This window comes from Cebidichthys violaceus, unplaced genomic scaffold (genome assembly GCF_023349555.1).
Source record: "Cebidichthys violaceus isolate CVI_PGR_0920_01 unplaced genomic scaffold, fCebVio1.0.p SCAF_28, whole genome shotgun sequence".
NCBI lineage: Eukaryota > Metazoa > Chordata > Actinopteri > Perciformes > Stichaeidae > Cebidichthys > Cebidichthys violaceus.
This window is the reverse complement of record NW_027176461.1, coordinates 4,885,484-4,903,756: the sequence shown is the minus strand read 5'-3', so window position 1 is coordinate 4,903,756 and position 18,273 is coordinate 4,885,484. Positions and strand designations below refer to the sequence as shown.

General features: G+C 46.5%; 3 protein-coding genes across 3 annotated transcripts in view; all 3 read right to left on the bottom strand.

Annotated features, from left to right (window-relative positions):
- LOC137880315 (signal-induced proliferation-associated 1-like protein 1) overlaps positions 1–14,096 on the bottom strand; it is a 33,168-nt gene extending 19,072 nt beyond the window's left edge. The window contains exon 1 of the mRNA XM_068721633.1: positions 13,610–14,096. The gene's annotated coding sequence lies outside the window, so the exon portion shown is untranslated. The remainder of the gene's footprint in view (positions 1–13,609) is intronic.
- A 1,610-nt stretch (positions 14,097–15,706) lies between these two features.
- Positions 15,707–16,913, bottom strand: gpx2 (glutathione peroxidase 2). The gene is made up of 2 exons (XM_068721635.1): positions 16,496–16,913; positions 15,707–16,060 (listed from the first exon to the last, which is right to left on the bottom strand). The coding sequence occupies exons 1-2, from the start codon at positions 16,715–16,717 to the stop codon at positions 15,707–15,709; spliced, it is 576 nt and encodes a 191-aa protein (XP_068577736.1). The 5' UTR covers positions 16,718–16,913.
- Positions 16,914–17,279: 366 nt separating this feature from the next.
- Positions 17,280–18,273, bottom strand: part of LOC137880386 (ras-related protein Rab-15-like) — a 3,651-nt gene continuing 2,657 nt past the window's right edge. Inside the window, exon 7 of the mRNA XM_068721723.1 lies at positions 17,280–18,235. Coding sequence (XP_068577824.1) covers positions 18,068–18,235 — 168 coding nt within the window. The 3' untranslated portion in view covers positions 17,280–18,067. The remainder of the gene's footprint in view (positions 18,236–18,273) is intronic.

Genomic DNA, 18,273 nt, shown 5'->3' with positions numbered 1-18,273 from the left:
AGTTTGTTTGACCCCTTCTGGTAGCAAAATACAAATATGTTCCGACATAAAGCTGAAATGAACAGGGTCCCCATGCAAGAAAATAATTATAGAGGGTTTCACGTCGGAGCCTGCTAGTCCCATAATAAGCCGATCAGAGCAAAGACCGTCAAATTGAAAGGGCAATTTTCAGATTCTAACCAAGGCTGTCATAGCGTCATGGTTACATGACACAGAAATCTTCAGCCAGAAGAAATTCAAATAAGATGAAAGGAAAAACATCGCCGCTGTGATCTTACATCTGTCACATAAGGAAGGTTCCTGACTATACACTCCTCTGATGAATGGGCACCAATTCTTTAGGGCATGGGAGTGTCTGGAGGAGATTAATAAAAACTCATTAATGAATAAAAAAAAATTAAAAAAAACTCATTCATGTCCTACTAAAACCCTTATTTCTCTGACATGAATAGTGGGAAATATATGTTAAACTGCAGGTCCAGTCCCAAAGTGTTGGGCCTCATTCCTGCATGCATGTCCACAGGGACAGACAGAAAAAGAGAAGTGACACACACACACACACACACACACACACACACACACACACACACACACACACACAAAGTGCCAGAAAACGGGCCGCTAATCCACTCGCTGAAGGAAACACAGACAGATGACTGGCTTCATGGTCTTGTCAGATTAAAAGGAAGGAGTGTGGCACAGCGACTGAGGGAGTCTGTCTTATGGCCATTTGTGTGATTGAGAGAGAGAGAGACAGGCTGAAAGAACGAGACAGTCAGAGAACCCACTATGGCTGCCCCCTCTCAGTCGATTTAACGGCCGCTTTGGCAACAACGATTAGTCGTTTTTATGCTTTTTTTTAATGTACACACAGACTTAAAGGGGTTCCTTTAAATTGTGGAGAAGCTCGGTTTTACAGATGTGTAGATTGAATAAATAAATTGTATGAGTGTCAGTCCACTAAGAATTTCTTTAGTCAAGGACGGCCCTAGACCCCATAAGGCTTCTTCCAGCCTACCCTGCCATCCCCTATCCACTCCCTGCTGAATTAAACGGAGGCTTCTTTTTTTTTCCTCACAGCTCTGCGGGGCTTGTCCAGACAGCTTGAGCCTGTTGACTAAATTAGGTTAACTTGCTGTAATTGGGTCTGTTGACCTCCCAGCTGGTCCGTCAGGCTCGTCAAAAGACGAGCAAAAAAGCGCTGGCGCAGATGCAGACGAAGCGTCAGTGATGTCACGGGCCGGCACACCTCGGAGGGACTACAATTTGTTCTTCAAGTCGTAGGGACGAGTCTAGACACAAAGTACTGCGCTCTGATATCATGCCCTTATAAAGACTGAGGATGTGTTGTGCATGTGTTGCAGGTGACTCAGACGGTAGGCCTTCCCCACACACACACACACACACACATACATACTACAAGGAATTAAAGGGGGACAGACAGCAGTCAGTCAGCAGAACAGTACCGTGATGATGAATCATAAACATGAACTTAGAGTCTGGGTTTTTCAAATGTGACTCACAAAAATCTGAGCAACTTCAGCAAAGGCCTGAGTCATCATCAAGACACAGCACGGGGTGCCAGACACTCTCAAAAGACAGAACCCCCCCCTGGAGGGGGGATCCCTGTTGCTGAGCTGGCTTGGCTAGCTGCTGTACCCGAGAGAAAGGACAGCATGCTGGAGTTGAAAGACTCTTCGTCCTGGGTCTCCAAACAGAGAGGGAATGAAGTTTCCCAGTGGACTGGGCAAGTGTTTCCAAAGCCGAGACAAAGGAGCCAAAGGATTGCCCTACAAGCTTGTAATTACTGTGTGCTTGAATGGGGCTAAGGGGCTGTTTGGCTGGCACCATTGGATTTCAAACAGGCACCCTACCATTTAGCCCATTGGCTCACCCTGTCCCCTAATCTTCCCTTGCTCTAAGGGCCGACTGGGCTGTTGGGCAGCAGGCACAAAGGTCCCTCTGTCCCGGGCAAAAGACCGGGGCCCCATTCCAACATAGTGAAGTCTTTGAAAATTGCCTGGCACGGAGAACCTCGCTGTGGCTGCGTATACGAGGCCTGCCAGGAAAAACCGAACGAATCAGATGCGAGGGGAATTGAAGAAATAGAGATGAAGCGAACGCTGAACCAGAATTTGGAAACGATCGAAACATGAAAGAACTAGACGGGTTACATTTGTGATGAGCACAGGAAGGCTCACCTGTCCGGGGAAATAGCAAGACGGCTTACAAACTTAACGAACTGACATATGACTGAGATTTGGGGAAGAAACATGGGGGGAAAAACCTGATGAAAGCGACAGACTGGAGCCAAGCTGCAGTTACTCTTCCACAGTGAGCGAGCTTTCCCACAAGGTTGCGCGCCAGTCAGACAGAGGATTTAAACTGCAAGGAGAGAAAAATTCGGCAGTAATAATAAATCCACCGACTCCTTTGACAACATAATTTCCTGTCAAGGAAGTAGTTTTCAGGAGTGAGGGATAAACTGAGGTCTCTACACATCCACTGAGGTGTAGATTAACCACGGCCACCCGTAGCCACAACAGATGCACAGGAAGTAACAAAGCATCTCCACCATTCCCCCGGCTCCCATCTTCTGCGTAGCTCTTTTTCTTCTTCTTTTTTACACTTTTTTTTCCCATTTGCTCCCCTCCTCCTGTATGTGCATCTGGCTACGAACCAAGCACAAACCTGCCCGTCTGATTGAGCAAACCTGAGAACCTGACACCTTCAGAGAAAAACAGGCAGGCCCGCTGGCGGACAAACTATACCAGCATCATCCAACCGCGAGCCGACATCCTGGAATTCCACCAATTTCAGCGGAGGAAGTGATGAACATCTGTGTGTGTGTGTATGGGGGGGGGGGGGAGAAGAGAAGTAGGGCATGTTTGGGCAAATACTTAGAGGAAAAGTGCAACACTGACTGCCACAGCGATAGTCAGTTGTAAAACACTTTAAAAAGTCTGCCACCACTTTACTACTACGGTCTTCCGTCTCTGCAGCCAAGTGCAGGAACTGAACCGACGGATCGTTCAAGCGACCACACATGCGATGCGAACTCCGCGTGGCGTCGGAGCACTTCAAAAACCGGCGGCAGTGGATCCACATCCATCATCGCCATTGTTCCTGCGATGCGCTGCTGCTCGGCCCCGTCTCTGGGCCCCTCGCTATCACTGCAGCACAGCTCAGTGAGTAATGGGCATAGCTAACCACTGGCAAAGTGAATTTCACTCACATGCCTTACACAAGAAGACAGGTTCTGGAGGAGCGCCAGGATATATTCATTGCCATTATCTCCGGCAGGGTTGTCCTCGATCCATCCTCTCTCCTTATCCATGAAAGCACTCCACCGGGGGTTTCACATTGTGCGTGGGTGAGACGGCAGGATAAATAGACACTTGAAACACTTGACGGCGTTTATAGTTAGAAATGGTAAACCCAGTCCTGTTTTCAACGTCATTATCTGGGGTGGGCCAGGATTTTGGACAAAGACAGCCTTTGTCCAAAATCCTAGAGGGTCATTTACCTCGAAAATAAAAGCTAATTGCACTGCTAACAGCTTAGGTGGTCTGCTTGTCCAGATTAAAAAAGGATCACTACTTCTCATGCTCTAATCTTTTAGCTACCCTGTCGAAAAACAAAGATGAAAAAGCCGGGCTTGTATTCAGTCGGTTGAGTACATCGACGCAAACTTTACAACTTCACGGTCCATAAATACATTAATCTACAGAGACGGAGCCAGAGTTGGTTTAGCGCCTCATATTTGACGTGGTTTTATAGACGACTTGTCTTTATTTAAAAGGAGGTTGAGATTCAAGCTTGTCAGCTTTTAAAAGCCGTGCGTTATAAAGAAGAGCAGTGGAGAGGAAGCAGTGCGCCGCTGCCTGAAGAGGAATGTAAAAAATTCTAATGAGGAGGGCTGCCTGTGCTGCTGCAGCAGTTGGGAGCTGAGGTTTAAAAGTGGAGATCTGCTCTAGGCTGCACTTTCCCCCCCACTTCCTGCCCCGTCTGCCCGGCTCCATCGAGAGGACTCCATCAGAGAAGACGGTGAGCTCCTGATGCACACGGACAGGTACACGCAGAGACAAAGGCTCTCACACACACACACACACACACACACACACACACACACACACACAGAGCAGAAACCTTGGAAATAAAAACACCAAATTCTATTGAAACTACAAGAACACACACAAAAAAAAAAAGAAGCTGATTTGGCTCATGAGAGTAAACTCGTGGGACAATAGTTATTTCTGAATAAGATATTTCAAACTGCTTTCTGTTTCTGCGAACATCAAAGACGGCACTTTTCGGTCCCATGCCAGCTCGGAGAGACGCTATTTCTGCAGTACCCGTCTCAAAACTAAGATTACCTTTTTCTTGGAAATCAGTTATGGTCTCTGTTTGAGTCCAATTAGGGCGACCCATGCGAATAAACACAGTGGCCATGTGTAACTCTGCAGAAGTGTTTCTGGCTTGATTGAGTGCCATAATGTGCCCAGCAGGAAGTGTTCGCAGATGGGAGGCCAGTGAGGGATCATTGTATTTTATATATATATATATTCTTGTTGCCGAACAGACTATAGATACTGGCTGTGAGCCATGAACTTTGTTCTTCTCAATCTTTGTATAAAGGTGATGAAGAGATAAATCATGTTGTAAAAAGTTGCATCACCATATCAGCAGCGTCAGCTTTCCGTACCCACGTTTAACGAACGGAAAGCTGACGAATCTGATTAACCATTACTGCGTTTCAATAACTTCTGGGACACTTCTGGTAGTAACTAGCAGTGAAATAGTGTAATAGTTGGGTGTTGTAGTAGTAGTAGTAGTAGTAGTAGTAGTAGTAGTAGTGTAGTGGTGGTGGTAGGGTGTGTTTGTGTGACTGTATTTCACCCGTCTTGTGGTGACATAGTTTGGTTTAAACTGTCACATTGTGGTGACACGCCTTCCTTTTGCACATTTAAGATTTAAGGATGAAGACTTGGTTAAAGGTTAGGGGTGAGGTTAGTAGTTTTAGGTTAGAATTAGGCTGGTAGTAGTTATGGTTATGGTTGAGGTTAGTCAGTAAATTCATTTGAGTCAATTTAATGTTCCCAAAAGTCAAGAAAACACAAATGTGTGTTTGTGTGTGTGTGTGTGTGTGTGTGTGTGTGTGTGTGGCAAAAAAGTGGCAGCAGTCTGGTATAAATGTGTCTAACACCCGTTTGATTATTAGCAGGGTTTTTTTTATGGGTTTTGTGCACCAGACTGATGAGAGAAACCCAGCTTTCACCCGGTCTACTTTCACTCTGAAAAGACTCACCTGCAGGTGCTTGTTAGGCACACTCGCATTGTAATCCTTGTCATTTTGGGCTTTTGCTACTGTGTGTAAGGGATAGGTGTTTCAAATTAGCATCCACTATAAACACGATGATACTCGCACTGGACAGCTGTCTTCAATTTAAAATCTATCAGATTATCTGAGCCTAGGCAGTCATTCATTTGATTTCAACAACTGTCGATTTATTGCTGTTATATTTGGAATATTTTCGACATTGTAGTAAAAATGTACAAGACATTAATGTTTTTGCATTGCTGAAGTGTGTAACCAGGCCACTTGGCTTAAACCCCAATGCAATGGGAGCATTTCCCAGCAGCAGTGTGGGCTCGGGTTTAAGAGGTGTTTATAGGGCCACTGAATTTCCTCTATGCGCCCGAGGAAAGGCATATATGCTTAATATCTGAACAGCTGTGAATGTGTTACGAAACAAATACCCCCAGCTCAGCATGGGGACGGCACACGCCTTTGTGTGCTCTCAAGTGTGTGTGTGTGTGTGTGCTCTGTTGGGATGAGACAGTTTCCGTCAATTGAGGATTAAAATATAAGAGATGCGAGAGTAGCAGCGGTATAATTAACAGTGATGATGCGAGGAGGAGGGCTGAGTGAATAGTTTGAGCGTTTGCCGTCTGTAATTCAGCCTCTCCACGCGCCAGAAGACTGGGGATGGGGGCTAACCCCGACAAAAAAACCCACTTCCCAAGCCTGCTATTACCTCATTCTCTGATCACCGGCAACTCCACAAGCAAAACAAAAATCAGAGTGAGCCTGCAGTGCTGCTCACACATCGTGTGTACCTAGCATGCTCAGATTCATTTCGACGGCTCCGCTGGATCAATGTCGCGTTACGGCCAGGGGCGGCAGAGGTGTGGCGCTTGCAGAACGTTTGAACGGGGATAAACAGAGCGGGTCAATGCAAATGTCAATTACGTCACAGTGTTTTGATTGTGCGAGAGCTGGTGCCGGGGATGGAATGTTTCAGCGTGTGACGTGCACAGCCGGCGGCTGGAGGCTGGGACATCCAGCGGTCTCACACACACACACACACACACACACACACACACACACACACACACACACACAGACACACACACTGCATGCCAGAGGAGCTCGCTGTGTGCGTGTGTGTGTGCCCATCAGTGAGTATTGGTCCTTTGCCCCGTGCCAGTCCTAGCTTGGCTCAGGCCAATACAGCCATTTACTCGCCGGGGCCCATGGCTACTAGCAGTGGAAATAAAATGGACGCAGTCAATAATATTCCTGAAAATCATCACGCTTAGAGGCAACAAGAGTGCATACAAATCCTTATTGGAATACTAATCACGTGGCTCCATTGTTCCTAATGGAAACAAACCAATCAATGCTAAAATATTACGGCTCAGAGGATGATAATGTTGGTTGCCCGATTGGGTCACATTGCTTTGGTTACGGATTTGTATTCTTCTTAGCATCCCGATTGACTGCGATAGATTTTTTTTTTTTTTGTATCTGTATTAAGTGAATGAGATTGTATTCATGAGGACGGAGCCAGCATGAGAGAGCTCAGGTCTTTGTGTACAGCTGCGTATGAGCAGCGAGGTCAGTTGACAGCAGCCTGACGGATTCTCAAGGCGGAGAGGTCAACATGACAGATGTCTGTGATGTTTGGAAGTCATCCACTGCCCCGTCCTCTCACATCCTCCGCCTGATTACACAGGCAGCAAACTAGCCGAGTCACAGAGGCCTACCGAGACAGAATTCTGATTAGACCGCCTTTACCACAGCAAAGCACATTTTAATTTATTGCAAACTCAGAAATAAAGTGTTTGGAGTGAAAACAAAGCCTATGTGCCCATACAACACTAACCTAGTATCTGTTGCTTAAACACAGACACATTAACTGAACGCTCAGATCAGATAACAGTCTGGCAGGAGAAAAGAATGAAATCATTGTCGGCAGCAAAGGAATAGCTCACAGGGAACACGAAACCCACAATAGGAACCCTTTGTGTTGCTGAAATGGCATTTTAAAAATGTGAATACTTTTGGAATGACATATTGGTTTGTTCTTTGTTTTGATAGTTCTGTCTGGACAGGTTGTGGCAAGGTGATGTTATGGAAGAGGAGCAGTTGTGACGGTTTGATTAGGCAGTTGGGGAAGGGTCGGGACCCTGCTGAGCAACCATGAGAAACACGAGCTTCACAGCAACAGCAGCAGCATTGACCACAGGCTCTTTAAAAGGCCCCCAGAGAATGAAATTAAATCTATCATAAGACGCTCTGCACATCCTTTGGAGTTCATTTTGTCAGACAACCTGATCTATCAATCGATCAACAGCTGCTTGGCCAACAAATGCACCTCTGCAGCAATCAGGATGAAGCCCATCAACTAATTTAATAGCAGAGGATGAATAGAGGCGGCCGTAATGGGATGCGTTTCGACTGTACTGAGGATTCCCCACAGTCTAATATCAGTGACGGAGGAGCACGAGAGCGCTGCTAGGAAACAATAGGATCCTTAGCTAACAGGGCCGCAGTGAAAAGGAGAACAGAGACAGTCGTCGTGGAAGGCCGGAGTCAAGGTGAAAGCCTGATTAATATCCCCTCACATCGGCCAAATAGCTGCTGTGCTGCCACAACACATTAATCGCGTGACTAGTGCATGAGATCTTCTCTGCAATTTGGTAACTCGGTTTGCAAGGATGCAGGCCGAAACATGAGAATAGGATCTTGCCAGGTAAGCGATTTAACGAGGTAGCAACACGGGCTGCAGTGCTGTGGACAGAGGGGGGGGGGGGGGCTTCAGTGTGAGTTAACACGAGGACCAGCACAGTGAGGGCTTATTATCCTTGCAGAAAACCCTCAGGGGCATTCTCCGCCACGTCTCTGGAGAAGCCTGGCAGACTGTGTTGTCCCCCCACAACTTGGAGGGCAGCCTAATTCCCCAACCGTGGACTCAGCAGAAAGCTCAGGTGAGTAATCTACATTATTTGTCAGAAGCGGCAAATAGTTTCTAAAAAGGACGTGGAAGGGCTTGATGCGGATTAAAAATCCACAACAACAAGTTATACGCGTGAACCATATTGATTTTGGCACGTATCCAGCACGTAGCAACGGGTGCACTTCTAGTCCAATTATAAACAGTCCGACCGCAGGTAAATCAATTCATAACACAGTCTCTTGGACTGTGATAAGTCAGCTAGTGTTGCATAACAGTGGTGCCCTGCTAAATCAGTGTGTGCCAGCAAACCCCAGTGCTGCTGCTGCTGCTGCCGGCTCGCACTGCACTTACTGGCACACTCCTGCCAGCTCTGCTGCTGTGGTTTATCATGCATGTGAGCCAGTTCCATGAAAGCCACATCTCATGTACAACAGCCGCCCAGAGGGTGCAGTGTCTTCAATACTTTTGCTTCCATTAGACAACAAACCAAAAAAAAGACACACTACTGAAAATACATGGCAGCAAAAGGCGAAGCAAATGAACATCTGCTTTATTAATCAGACTACATCAGACAGTTGTCCCAGTAATTCTTCTGTTCTAGTCTTCTAGTTCATTGATGGAGTGAAGCTGAATGCAATTAACACGCCCCCCCCCCCCCCCTTATTTTTTTTTGTATCCCCCCGGCTGGTAATAATCAGGACTTTGCATCCCCATAAGTCACAGAGGACAAAAACAAACTAGTTTTGACTGGAGCTCTCCCTCATTCTACCACCATGAGTGTTTGCATGAATAGTGTTTTAATTGCTGGTTTTTAGGGCCAGTTAACAATGAGGCAAAAAGGTAAACATTCAGGGCAAACCGTGATGTGCACAGGTGAATGTCTCATATTTCTAGTACCAAACATCCACCCGCGACTTCCTCCTAATTAACATTCAGGGCCGGTACGAGTGCCATGTAAACACAAACACTACCGCCTCGCCTCCTCCCCAAGCAGAAACAGTTATGATGAGAACTGCTGAACTAAGCGCGAGCGCTCACGTGTCAACACTCAGCTTTGCATGCATGTAATATACGGGCCCGGTATCCTGGAATACATCAATGAAACACACAGGAAACAGGCGGCGAGAGAGGAAAGGCTGGGAAAGCAGCCATGTTTGTTATTAGCCGGCCCTATCTGCCCTTTGCACCTTGGAGCGACTTGGAAAAAAGAGACTATGACCTAATTCATCAGATAGTGGTCTGTTAATAAACTGTATCCTGATTATTTCAGTATTGTAAGATAGTATATGTTTTGTTCAAAGGCTGGGGTTGTAAAACTGAACTACATGGACATATACTGCAGGAGTAGTGAGAGTGGGACATATTCCCTTCTCCCTTCAATCAGTCCACCTGAAACTACTATTTGTTTAACAAGTCATCTGAATCCAGCAAAAGACGCCTTCGGGTTCACAGTGGTCTCATTCTTCAGCGGAGCCGAGAGGGAAGCAGGAACTCGCCGGGGTGGAAATGGACTCCCTGGTTCCAAAGCAAAGGATGTGAAATTTTGCAGCAATGCGAGGAGGGATTTTCAGGACAGGAAACAAAGCACAACACACACACACACACACACACACACACACACACACACACACACACACTACAGAGAGAAGGCTTTGACTATTTTAGACAACCTGAAGCAGCTCGGACAGAGTTCAGAGAGCAAACTTCACACGCCGTATTGTTGAGCCAGCATTCCTGTTTTACTACTAATCACATAGTAAAAGTGCCACCTGAAAGTAACGAAAACAGTTGTACGCGTGCAGAGAGGAATGAGGACAAGCTGAACAGACCTGTCTATGCATCGGGATCTGTTTTGAGCTCAGCCATGACCAAGCCCTCTCGCATTCCTGCCTGCTTCTCAGATTTCTGTCCACAGGAGGGACAACAGCAGAACCTCTCTGGTTTTTTTGGACGTGGAATTATTTTTCCACCGCTGCTCTACGCGGGAGGAGGGGGGGGGGGGGGGCCTTTAACTCTGCTTGATGTTTTGATTCTTGAGTTCTGTATTCCATTCCAGGGAGCGTGCAGGCCCGAGCGCAGAGACAGTGTCACAACTGGCAAGACATGTCGAGACAATACCGAGCATGTCATCGCTGTGTGGCAGCGGAGACGGCCTGCAGCAACACATCATCATCATCGTCATCATCATGATGATCAGAATTCCAGATTTTATTATGGAAAGTTTTTTTTTAATTTATCTTCTTTAAGTTTTACTTAAGTGGTTGCTTGGCAAGCTTTTTAAAAAGCGTTTTTCTTCCCCCATCTTCCGATCTTTACGCCAATGTCGTACTATTTTCGGCACGCATGAGGTTTGATGGGAGCAGAAAAGGGGAATTACGCAGCGTCTGATCTCTGCATGACTGTGGCTTTTTTTTGGGGGGGGGTTTGGGGTTGAGAGTTGGACGCAGCATGACAGAACCCCCCCCCCCGGGCACAGAGAGGCTGCTTCTCGTGCACGAGCGTAGAAGTAACGGACCACCGAACGCACACGCACACACACACACACACACACACACACACACACACACACACACACACACACACACACACACACACGACTGTCAATCCGATACGAGGTCCAGACCAGAGCCAATAGCAACACTTTTGCACCTGTCCCACTGCTACGCTCCCTCAGTGGCGGTGAGCCCAACAGAATCTCTGGTATTGATAATTACAGAGTACGAATTGCAGAGCATTTTTTTTTAATGGTAAAAATTCCCCAAACTTTGTGGCAGATCGGGGGGGAAGAGGAGGGGGAATTTTCCCCTCGTCTGCATGCATTTGCTCTGTGACAGTGCGCTGAAAAGGGATTACATCATCACTATTGTAGCTTCCGAAAGCCCTCAGCTTTCCTTCCATTGGCTGGTGTACAGTGGGACTGTCCGATCCAGACAAAGACGGAGCATTCCGACAGTTTAGCGAGCAGGAAACGCAGACCCGTGTAGTCACACTTCATTACAATCAAACTCATCAACCCCCCCCCCCCCCCCCCCCCCCCCCCCCCCCCTCCCCCCCGCCCTCAGTCACCAGCGAAAAAGACACTCATACAGGGAAAAAAAACCCGCTGGAGGCCACATTACACCATCAAGTCATTTGACTTCTGACCATCAGTGACTCACACCAGTCAGACCCGTCACTCATCTTAAAACTCATGGAGCTTCCTCTTTTCTTTTTTTTCTTTTTTTTTGTTTTAAAAAAAGTGTTTCAAGCTGCAACTGAAGGTCCAAACCCGTGAACACGTCACTCATTTTGGTGTCTGCCATAGAATAAACAAGCATGAAGGAAGAGGCCTTGTAGCCACACTGGTGCACCAGATCATCCGGGGTCTGTCTGTCTGTCTGTCTGTCTGTCTGTCAGTAACAGGCAGCTAGAAGTGACGGGGGCACAACAAACCTACTTCACGCGAAAAACAATCAAGATAAGTTCACTTTGAACTTGAGAATCATATCGCAACAACAATATCATGATTCGTCGTGAAATGAATTAAAACCGTTAATTCAAGCATTTCACGCCGGACACTTAGCATAATTGCAGCGCACACATTCCACAGTGGCAAATTATAAAGCAGCACAATGCTCCTCTTGTCTTTTATCTTTGCTCGAGCTGTTCCCTCCGAGCCAATGCACAAGAGACAATAGAAACATGAGCTCAGTTTAGCAACAGGAAGCATCCCTCTGCGCACGTTGGAGCGACTCTACGACAAACGAAGCACAATAACTATTGTTGATGTTGTGTGAGAAGCATGATGCAAAAGAAAAATAAAAGTGAAAATAGAAACGCTGTCCTTCAGTAATAAACCAGGGGGGAACAATCCCATATTAGAGTTTGCGTGGAGATGCATTTGGATGAGAGCAGGCGGCACAAATACTGATCTTTGGACTTGACCTCCCTAAATTAGATGCGCCAAGGCCCACGCAGTTATGCCTTATCTCAACCTTGAATGGGATTTTTTTTTTTTCTGTCAGCATTAAAAGACAGCCTTGTCGGCCCGTTGGGGGCAGATTAGACCAGAGCGTGCATTGCTCTTCTCCCCAACACAGTGATACAAAGCTGCTGCCTCTGCATACGAGTATTTCTCTATAGGAAATCCCATCAGAGAAAGCAAGAAGCAGTCCAGCGTGAATAATAGCTGTGATTTAGATGGGACAAAGCTGAGATTAGACTCACTCGTAAAAAAAAAGAAAAGAAAAAATTGCAGTGCAGTGGATGATCAGTCATGCCCACCGCGCTGCAGGTCAGCTAAGCCTATTGAGAATGCTAAAAAAAAAAAAAAAAATCCTTGATCCTTGCCACATGCTAGACTCCAAGGCTTCCCCTTTTCACCTGACTCACGGCCAAGTTATCCAACTCCAACCAGCTCCTGGAGCAGGAAGCAGGATTCAGAGAGAGAGAGAGAGGGGGGACGTTCAATGCACCCACCTGCATAGCTGTAACCGGTATGAAACAGCTGATATTTGGTGTACATATGCTCGTTTAGACACAATACTGCTTATGTTTGAGCTTTGAGAGGTTGGCACCGTTTCCTGCGTGTTACTAATCAAACAAACGTGTGTTTGCCTTCTTGCTCAGCATTGCCAAATATCTCCTAATCTATCATGTAGCCATGATCTGTGCTCTCCATCTATTCCAAAACAAGTCCATCTACACCCGTAGTGGACAAAAGAAAGGCTGGTTTGCACATTATGCAGAAATAGATCAGCGAATGGAGAGTCTGTATTGGGTGACATCTGATCAAAGTGTCCTGGGGGACCGTGACTACAGCGGACACCCTGTTTGACACGGCGTGTTTATTATTAAGGTGAACCTGCATGCATTCAGCTCGGCCTAATCAGAGGCAACAGAAACAAAAACCAGAGCTCTCGGGGCCAGATGTGTGCACGAGGAAATCACCTGCGTGCTAAACACCATGCCGAAACATACGGACGATTCGGGTGCTGACACTTACGCAAGGAGACGTCCTATATGTGGTGTGCACGACACCACCTGTATGTACAGCGTCTGCCCCCCCCCCCCCTCCAAAAAAAAAAGAAGCAGTGCTGAGGGGGAACAATGCCCTTGACATATAGCCGCGGATGCTATGTGTCTGGACCCAGTGGTAGTCGGGTACAAACGTTCACTACCGAGTCCGCTTGACTCAACCCCTTATTAGTGAAACTATAACACAGGCAGTGATTGCGCACTGGCTCCACGCTGCACCTTCACACGGGCACAAAGACACGCTTTGTCCACAGACAGACGCCGACAGATGTTTGTGTTGTACCGTTTGGCACCTTGTGCCACGAGCTACACAGCACGCGCACATGACGAGCACCGCGTTCCCGACTCACCTTTCCTCCTTTCCGCCCCGAGCTTGTGGATGTCACACAATACGAAGCGGTGGTTGTTTTTCTCCTCCTTTTGTTTAAACTCGTAACAAGGTCCCCGTAAGTCCGACACACACACACACACACACACACACACACACACACACACACACACACTCACACACACGAGCTGCGCAGCACGCGTTCCTTCACCTTCTCGGGGAAAACGTGTTCGCTCCGGTTCAAACCGAAAATAATGCCCCGGTGACGTCCTCCGACAGGCAACTTGGGAAGTTTGATAGAAAGTTACGGGTTTGCCTGGCTGCGCTATGCAGCTGCTGGAGGGATGAGATCATTCACTCCCCTCTCTCTCCCTCTCTCTCTCTTTCTCTCTCTCTCTCTCTCTCTCTTACTCTCTCGCTCTCTCTCTCTCTTTCTCCCTCTCGCTCTCTCTTTCTTTCTCTCTCCCTCTCTCGCTCTCTCTCGCTCTCTCATTCACTCCCCTCTCTCTCTCTCTCTCATTCACTCTGCTCTCTCTCTCTCTCTCTCTCTCTCTCTCTCTCTCTCTCTCTCTCTCTCTCTCTCTCTCTCTCTCTCTCTCCTGCCCCGGAGTCTCGCGAGAAGCCATCGTGGGCAAAGCAAACGTTACCGTGGCAACAGCGCTCACCTGTAGTGGGCAAGACGGGGAGACAAGGCGGTGAAACGAGGAGCTCTCACTCTGCTTTGAAATAGCATGCTTATTTATATTACCTAGATCATGTTTCTGCAGTTGCTTCCAGGGTCATTTGGACCGAAACACGTGCAAATCAAAAGTACCGTCGAGAGATGAAGTTAGAATTTGTGTTATTTTAGAATTTCGAGAATCCATTTGAGTGGTCCATCGCTCGAGCCTAAACGATCTTTGGTGGTGTTTTTCTGCAGGCTGAGTGTGCAGGGGAGCAGTGCAGAGTGTGGAGGAGAGGCCCCTGGTATTCCTCCTCCAATATTTGCTGTTTCTAATAGGCAACAATACTGGGCTGTAAGCCACGGACCAGTAGGCTTGAGGGGAATATATTAATCAAATGTCCTCGTGCATCACGACAATACAAATATTTAAACGTGATATGCAAAGACGGCGAGTCGGGCGATCTACAAACATCTAAAACAGTGTCAGATGGCTGTTTTGTTTCACTGTTGTCCCAGCAGCAACCTGCCAAAGACATTAAGGCACTTGCCTGGCCTGTGTAGCCTGTGGCTCTGACATCATCAGCTGATGTGGATGTGTGCAGAAAAACCCACCGCTAATCTGCAGACCTTGGAAACAATGCACGCTGTGCATAGGAAATCAGAGCTGGATACAAGAGCTCATTACACAGTGGCAAGGCCGATGCTCCTCTTAAATGCGTGATTTAGGAGTTGTCTTGAAGTGTCACTGTGGTAGTAAAGCATTGCTGCTGCTGTGCGGGCTACTGGTGTCAGCAGATACTTGGAAATGTTGAAGAAAGAAGATCTCAACGGATAAAGAGCGGGTCAGCAGAGGAGAGGGTGCATAATGCAGAGGAATGGCCTGCGAGCTTTTAAATGTGCAATGAAAACACGCATCATAATTCCACACCCTTCCCACCGTTTGTCAAGCCTCATTACTATGCCTACACAGAGCCGTTTCAGACATGACTACATCTATTTTTGTCAACCTTGCATCAGAGCAATGCATCTTTATAGGCGCTGCCTCGCTGGTTTATATGGTCTGCTTAAAAGAAGATGCATCAGTGAGAGAGAATATTGGTTTTTAGGGTTTTTATTCCAGGGCAAACATTTTGTGAGCGTGTGTGTGGTGAATGTTAATTCATAAAAGCGTCACAGGAGTTATCTACTTGTATAATCAAATCAGTGGCACCATCTGCTGGCCAAAAGGAGAACAACCCTGCTTTTCAAGTTTCTATAATTGTTTATAATCTGTAATTCCTTTTACATACATCAAATCTATTCCTCCACCACTCTTAAGCACTTATAAGGCCTCAGATAATATTCCCTCAGCTTTTCAGAATATCACCGTCATTTAATAAGGCTTAAAAGTGAGGAGGACAGCATATCAGCTTTGACTGCGATTGATGAGAAGTCATTAAGAGGTGGAGGCTATTCTTAGGTTTTGGTTAATCTTAACAGTCTTTGAATGTCAGGCTCAATGTCAATAGTGGGGAACTTTTTGCTGTATCTCTTAAAGGGCTCTCCCTCCGGCCCAATGACAAATTTCTCAAAGTTCCACGAGACGTCCGTCCTGCTGATGGGACTCCAAACCAGAAACTTGGGGTCCTGCATGAAGGAGGTGGGGTCGTCATCGGGATAGGGGAGCTTATCTTTGAGATAGGCGAAGACTGGGTGTGTGCTCGTGCCGTTGACGTCACACTTCTCAAAGATGGTGAAGCTGGGTTGAAAGCCGCCGCCTGGACGCACATGTTGCAGGGAACTCAGGATCTCACCGTTGCTGCAGTTCTCCTGCAAAACAGTGTTCATTTTCATATTGTCCAGTTGTTTTGTGCTCCACAGCAATATTATAAAGACTTTAAGGCCATTGTTCGCTTATCATTTTGGTGATAACGGGAATTAAGCTGGTTGCAGTTTTCACACGATGCAGTCATGCTGCTCTTTTGAATTATTCTCATTGGGTGACTCACACATGGGAGAACGCACACAGGTACGATTCATAAAATAACAGATTTAAATTGTGTTTAAGCATCTGATTCAGGTGACTAATGTATTTCATATCCAGAGAAAGCACCACAACGGGTGAAGTTTTGTATCGACAAGTGAACTAATACAGCAGATTTGACGTGAATAAAAGAACATCATCTGCATATGAAGTCATGTCATGACATTTCTGGCCTTCCAGTGTATCTGTGAGGTCAACTCAAACCACGCTGCTCAACTGACCTGATATCCAAACTGGTTACAGGGAAAACCCAGGACCACCAGGCGATGGGGGTACTTGCTCTGAAGCTGGTTGAGCTCGCTGAAGTCCCGGGTGGTGGTGCCTCAGAGAGAGGCCACATTCTCGATCAGGACTACCCGTCCCCGGAACACGTTGAAGTCCACCGAGTCTCCCTCCAGCGTGGTGGCTCTCAGGTCGTAGAAGGTCTTGGCGATGAACGTCATCTCGACTCCTGTGCTTCTTCACTGGAAGCAGACGGGATCTCAACCTGTGACTGTATCCAACTGCTTGGTCACCTGACATGGGTGTCAAATGACTGAAAGAAACTGATCCACACCTCACAAACAATACTCTTTACAAGTTTCAGATAGCTTGATGTAAGGGATTGTCAAACCACAAAAATACCTGAAGTACTTTTTGTATGATTTACAATGACTATTATATTTCAGATGAGCTTTGAAAGGTGTTTAAATTATAGAATTTCCTTCAACCTAAATGTGTTGGTAATCACTGGAATTCTTTTAAGTTAATAAGTGTTACCCTGGGTGTGTATTTGACACGCTCGTTGTAAAGAGAAAACGGGGAAATATCATGTCTTATGGCATGCGTTCGGGTTCGTTATCTCTATGACACGTTTCAGATTTCACAGTCCTTAAAAATTTAACGTGTCTTCCACAGCAGCTGATGAAAAATAAATGAACCTGTCTGAACTCTCCGTGGACCTGACTTCACTCTCAATCCAAAACGTAGTGACTCAGCAAGGCTCGTATACCCAATACATCCGTTTTAAATATGGCAATTTAAATTTATTAACATAACACATTGCTTGATTTTTCTTTTGCAACATCCTTGAGTTTCAAACATTACATATCCGGTGGCACATCAGCAAACCCTGAAAACATTATTACAAGCAGTCGTAACGCTGCCTAAATGTGTAACACACAGCCAGTCACATTCGTAACACAAACTTACAAACATACATATAATACGTTCAGGATGGTAAACAAACATGCACTGCATTGAGAAAGGTCACTGAACATGGCACAACACCGTCTCCCTTGAGGAAATAAGCCCACTGTGTAAAAGAATCCACCCCTGCTTGGTTAGAGTTTCAAGGCGTAAATAATTCAACTCTGTCCTCTGGCTACCTTATTATAGCATATATATATATATATATATATATATATATATATCTATGCAACTTAAACTTTTTGGACATGGATCCACATGTTACCCATCAATTTGTAGACGCATAGTGCACTTCACCAGGGGAAAAAAATCAAGAGAGCATGAGCATTGATAGTTTGATAGCAGACACACTGTACACATACTCCTCACTGACTTCAGGGTTCAGTGATCGGGCAATAGAAAGCGCCCTCTGCTGGTCGCTGCTGCTAACTGCATTTACCATTTCACCTACTTTAAAAAAAAAGTGAAACCAATTGAGCGCCACTCTGGGCGACAGATCACAGTATCTACGAAGAAGGCGGAGGAGTCAAGTCACAGCGGGGGGGGCGGGGGGGGGGGGGGCATATGTCTAAAGTATGAGCCACAGTACTGCGATCGCCCCTCTTCTAACAGGCGCAGGTCTTCTGAGCGCTTTTGTCGACGGTGCCTTCGCCGCCGTCGTCCTCTTCTTCTTCTAAAGCGGCCTTCTCCAGATAATCATCCAGAGATCCCAACAAGTTATCCACGTCTCTCTCGTGAGCCTGCAGCACCAGTTCTGTCACGCGAGTGAAGGCCTGAAGGAAGTAGGAAGTGAAAAATGAACTAAACACAT